Consider the following 6292-nt stretch of genomic DNA (forward strand, 5'->3'; position numbering starts at 1 on the left):
ACAACTCCATCCTTGGATATAATGTGCCCAAGGAATGCTACTTGCGAAAGCCAAAACTCACACTTCTTGAACTTGGCGTAGAGTTGATGCTCCTTTAGTCGTAACAAGATTAACCTTAGGTGCTCCTCGTGCTTGACTTCGTCCTTTGAGTATACTAAGATGTCGTCGTTGAACACTACAACGAATTTATCCAAGTAATCTTTAAAGACCCTGTTCATTAAATCCATAAACGTGGCTGGAGCATTGGTAAGACCGAAAGACATAACTAAAAACTTGTAATGCCCATAACGAGTTCTAAAAGCTTTCTTAGGAATGTCCTCTTCCCGTACCTTGAGCTGGTGGTACCCAGACCATTGATCAATCTTTGAAAACACGGTCGCGCCTCGAAATTGGTCAAACAAATCATCAATCCGAGGTAGCAGGTACTTATTCTTATTCGTCACCTTATTCAGCTCGTGGTAATCTATGCACATCCACATGCTTCCATCCTTTTTCTTCACAAATAGAACCGGTGCTCCCCATGGCGAATGGCTCGGTCTAATGAAACTCAAGTCTAGGAGTTCTTGTAGCTGCATCTTTAACTCCTTGAGTTTGGTAGGTGCCATTCGGTATGGTGCCTTTGAGATAGGCTTGATGCCCAGTACTAATTCGATTGTGAAGTCAATTTCCCGAGTCGGCGACAACCCTGGTAAGTCATTGGGAAATACTTCTAGGAATTATCTTACAATGCGGACGTCTCCAATCTTAAGTGGTGTTTCCTTTACTACATCTGTGATGCTGGCTAAGAATGCTTGACATCCTTTTTCTATCATTCTCTGGGCTTTGAGAGATGATATTAGCGGGGTGCGTAGTCCTGAAACTTGTCCCATGAAGCATAGTCTCTGGCCGTCGGGAGTTTCGAACGTCACTTTCTTGCGTTTGCAGTCGATGGTTGCACCATGCCTTGCTAGCCAGTCCATCCCTAGTATCACATCGAAGTCTTTGATCTCCAGTTCTATCAAGTCTCCATCTAGTTCTACATCCTTAATTCTGATCGGTACACCTCGTACTATCCGTGATGATAGAACTACTTTGCCCGAAGGCAACTCTGTTACAAACCTAGTTCTAAATCTTTCACAAGGTTTGTCTAGTTTTTCTATCATTCCTAACGAGATATACGAATGAGTGGCTCCCGAATCAAATAATACATAACATATATTATTGAGGATAGAAACCTGACCTGTGACCATTTTATTGTTGGCATCAGCTTCCCCTTGGGTTAAGGCAAATACCCTGGCAGGAACCATCTTGTCTTTCTTTTTCCCCTCTGGCTTGAGCTGGGGACAGTCTCTCTTCCGGTGTCCATCCTGAACACAGTTGTAGCATCCCTTGGTATTTTCCCAACATTCACCAGGATGTTTCTTCTGGCACTTAGCATATTGCGGGTATTCTACATAACCCAACCTATTACCTCCATTATTCGTCTGTGCCCTTTTATCGCTATCGGACTGCTTATTGTCAGGATGCCTTCTTTTCTGACCATTATTATTGTTGCTGGATTGATTACTTTTATTGTGGTGGTTGTTGTTCTGACTAGTCTGAGGTTGACTCTGCTGTCTAGGCTCAGGCTTACTGGCTTCTTCTTTACTAACATTAGCCTGCAACCTTTCTACTTCTATTGCCGTTTCTAGATCATCGGCATAGGTAGTATTTCCTGGGTTTTCTAGCTTAACCCCTAGCTCAATCTTCGGTCGAAGTCCTCTAACGAACTTGGTCACCCTCAGAAAGTCAGTTGGAACCATTTTCGGTGCAAACTTAGCTAATCGGTCGAATTGCCGAGCATATTCTGCCACTGATAAACTCCCTTGCTTCAGGCCAGCGAACTCCCCGACTCTTGAAGCGATGACTGCCGAATTGTAATACTTTTTGTGGAACAGCTCCACAAATCTGGTCTAGGTCATGGTGGCGACATCGTGAGTCTGCTGAACTAAGTCCCACCATATTCTGGCATCTTTCTTGAGCAGAGACGAAACGCAGGATATGCGGTCCGCGTTGTCGAGGTTCATGTGCATCAGGATTGGCTCCACATTTCTGAGCCATTCTTTTGCCTTGAAGGGGTCTGTAGTCCCTTCAAAGTTCGGAGTGTGTTGTTTACGAAACCGCTCATAAACTGGCTCCATGTGCTGAGCAGGAAATGACGCATAGTTCGCCACTATCCATCCCCGTATGGACCAACTTGATGGGGTGCTGGGGCCATTTGTTGAGGCTATGGCGGAGGCGGAGGCTGAGCCTGTTGCTGCAATAGTTCCTCAACTTGCTGCCGTAGTCTGGCAATTTCTGCAGTGTTGTCAACCGGAGGCGGTGGCGCATTGCGGTTGGCAGTAACAAACACGTACTCCCCTTCTGCGAACTGGAGGGGCTTCATTGCTTATAGGAGTAGCGTTGGAGGCATTTCCATTGGTGCGAGCAGATCTTCGGAGCGACATCTTCAGCAGAGTTCTAACAGTTTAGAAAAACATGTTAGAACTTTTACCCTAATAGGCTCTAAGGAAAAAACTTAATCTAAACAAACATAACTCGAACCTATTAATTATGACTTCTTATGAAAATTATATAAGCCTTCTTTATTTTTAGAGTGGTTTCTATACTTAGAAAAATAAGCCATCTTTATTATTTTCTAAGTGTGTTTCTAATTATCCTATATGACTTAATTCTCAATCTTGAAACTCATCGTTGTTCCAAAGTTAAATATATTGAGGGAGGGCTGGGATTAGTAAAATCGTTCCCACTACTATGGCCCCCTAACTCTCAATATAGAGAACCCCATTCATTGATTTGTATCCACCCTCACCAAACTTAGTCATTATTTATTAAATTTATTATTTATTATGATTGCAAAAGAAAAATCAAACTCATACATGTTCACAAAATAACAATGATATTATTTTGGAAAAAGGTTTTCACTATTTACAATCATGAATGCAAATAAATAAATAAAATAAACAAGGAAACTAATCTATTCTAAAAATTGGGATCTTCTACATCCGATCCTTCATCTAACATATCGTCATCTATTTCTTCATAGTCATTATTGTCTTGTTCCTCAAAATGCCCTCGAGGAAGATTCGTAAAACTTCTATGTTTTTGCTCATTTGTAAATTGAAATTCCATTTTTGAAGTGAACCTAAGTATGAGAAAATAATATCTCATAGCTACCGATAATTCATCTTCATCATCTATTGTCTCCCAAATTTCTTCTAAGGCTGCAATCACAGTAGGATAATCTCTAAAAAGTCTAATTACTAAAACGTATTGCTCCGTTTATCTCATCATGATTTGCTTAGTCTCTTGGAGGTGACCTATCTCCCTGTGGAACAAAAGTAGTCTTCGAGTGATTCTTTCTAGCACTCCTACCGTGTTTCGTGGTTCTCTAATTCTTTTTAAAGCCTTAATGGCTCGGATATCCTCATAAGTTAATGCTCCATTCATTCTTAAATGAAAACATAAAGGCAAAAATCGTTAGCTATACACATAAACATAATAACTATAATCATAAACACTTACTTGGCGGTTAGATTCGGAGCTTGAGCGTGTGTATCAAGGAGAACTTCATGCGAATGAATTGTTTATTTGATACCAACTGTAATGACCCAACTAATTCTAGACTTTGGACCATTAAAACTGCTTATACATAAACACTATTCTTAAGAAAACATACATACGAAATATTCATAATACTACTAAAAAAACTAAAAAAATAAATGTTGAAATACATAAACGTGGGGTATGGGATTCCATTGTTTTAAAAATAAAACATAACGTAAATCTTAAATAAATTTGTAACAAAATCAAGTGCGGAAAATACATAGAAATCATAATTAAAAAGACTGAAATCAATGTCGTCCTCGAATCGTTCACGCAGTCCACCGAATCCATTCTTCCTCAATACAAAACCCAAAGCTGCCAAGAATCTTTCCGCCGCCATAACTATTTTCCTGTACATATAAAAATAAAGGAATGAGCCTAATGTCTAGCAAGGAAAATCTACTAAAAGCATAAAATATAAACATAAACATAAACATATGAATATAAAGACGAATACCATATAGGACTACAATATTAATGGCCATTATGACATGTGATAAACCATCTATGTCCCCTGTCTAATATCTGAGGTAGGTTAGATCACATGGTAGTATATGATAACCCATCTAGGTCCCCTGTCTAATATCTGAGGTAGGGTAAATCATAACTTTAAACATAAAAATGATAAACACTAGGGCTTGCTAACTAAACAACTATGAGCCCTAGATAAAAACATAACATAACATAACGTAAAATTATCATAACATATTATACATAAACATAACACATAAGCATATAGAAACTATCCTATTTTCCTTACCAATACCGGGATGTGAGAACAAAGATGAGATTTTGGAACACTCCTAAAACCAACAATATGAGAAGGTGAGTATTTCTAGAAGAAAAGAGATGAAAAGAAATGAACTAAACCACCAAGAAGATACTTACCGAAAAGAAATCTTAAGTTCAAAGAACTTAAATACCTAACCAAGAATGGAAAACAGCGAGTTAGGATTTGAGTAGATAAAACTACAAGAAACTAATGAAACATACAGAAATGAACAAGGAGTAGGAATACCTTTGAATGCACTATAACCAAACTACACCTCGTTATCGAAAAATACACTATTAACCTTACTTCCCAAGTGTTTAATAAGCTTAAGATGATAAAGCTTATAACCCCAACCCAAGTGTTTAACACTCTAAAGTAGACCTAGCAGCTTGAAGGCTCTGAACTCAGCTTGAAGAATGAAAGAAATGGCTGGGTACTTGGTCCTATTTATAGAGTTCAAGAATGAAAAAAACTTCTTTTAGCTTGAATAAAATGATGAATATTTAATTGAAAAACATTTGAATATTCGTTCAGCAGAGGCTTAAGACTCGGTCAAAAGATTCAGAGGCTTGCTAAGAGGTTAAGGATTAAAATGAACTCGGTTTAAAAAATATTTGAAAATCTTGCCCTAGGGCCGATATATCGCCCATAGTAGGCGATATATCGCCTGGGCTTATATTCCCGATGCTCGTCGAACTGTTCGTGCGAAGTTACGTGTTTTCTTATTCCCCGTGTGGCGATATATCACCCCTACAGCTGCGAAATATCGGCATACGCTGAAATATTATACACGTAATTGCACTTTTTCATACTAATTTGAATTGAGTAAACAACTTTGACTGAGTCATATAACGATTTTAAAGTTGCTTGCATATTCTGGGGTTTTCAAATATTACTCTTATAAAACTATTCCATAAAAATACTTTAATTTCTCAATAAACATGCACATGACAAATGTCATGATCTTATTAGTTCTATCTAAACCTTATAATATAATAAATAACATCTTTATAATCAGCTATATTAATCAAACCTTATGTTATAATTAATATTCTTAGACTTAAACTTACTATTACTACTACTACTACTACTGCTGCTGCTGCTGCTGTCGCTGCCGCCGCTGCCACTGCTGCTACTACTACTACTACTACTACTACTACCACTACCACCACTACTACAACCACTACTACCACCACTACTACTGCTACTACTACTACTACTACTATTGCTACTGCTACTACTGCTACTGCTACTGCAACTGCTGCTGCTGCTGCTGCTGCTGCTGCTGCTGCTGCTACTACTACTACTACTACTACTACTACTACTACTACCACCACTACTGCCACCTCTACTGCCACCACTACTGCCACCACTACTGCTACTGCTACTGCTACTGATACTACTACTACTATTACTGCTACTGCTACTGCTACTGCTACTGCTACTGCTACTGCTACTGCTACTGCTACTGCTACTACTGCTACTGCTACTGTTCCTACTGCTACTGCTACTACTGCTACTGTTACTGTTTCTACTGCTACTGCTACTGCTACTGCTACTGCTACTGCTACTGCTACTGCTACTGCTACTGCTACTGCTACTGCTACTGCTACTGCTACTACTGCTACTACTACTACTACTACTGCTACTACTACTACTACTTCTACTGCTTCTACTACTACTTCTACTACTTCTGCTACTACTACTACTACTGCTACTACTGCTACTACTGCTACTACTACTACTACTACTGCTACTACTGATACTACTGCTACTACTGCTACTACTACTACTACTACTACTGCTACTGCTACTGCTACTGCTACTACTACTACTACTACTGCTACTGCAACTACTACTACTACTACTAATACTACTACTACTACTACTGCTACT

The 6292-nt window shown here is 39.0% G+C and overlaps 1 protein-coding gene across 1 annotated transcript in view; it reads right to left on the reverse strand.

Annotated features, from left to right (window-relative positions):
• Positions 1–5146: 5146 nt before the first annotated feature.
• LOC133814577 (uncharacterized) overlaps positions 5147–6292 on the reverse strand; it is a gene marked incomplete at its 5' end in the record, with an annotated part of 1290 nt that continues 144 nt past the window's right edge. Inside the window, 2 exons of the mRNA XM_062247520.1 lie at positions 5147–5172; positions 5728–6292. The exon at positions 5728–6292 is cut by the window's right edge and continues 144 nt beyond it. Of these exons, the coding sequence (XP_062103504.1) occupies positions 5147–5172; positions 5728–6292 (591 nt within the window). The remainder of the gene's footprint in view (positions 5173–5727) is intronic.

Source organism: Humulus lupulus, chromosome 2 (assembly GCF_963169125.1).
Source record: "Humulus lupulus chromosome 2, drHumLupu1.1, whole genome shotgun sequence".
Classification (NCBI taxonomy): Eukaryota; Viridiplantae; Streptophyta; class Magnoliopsida; order Rosales; family Cannabaceae; genus Humulus; species Humulus lupulus.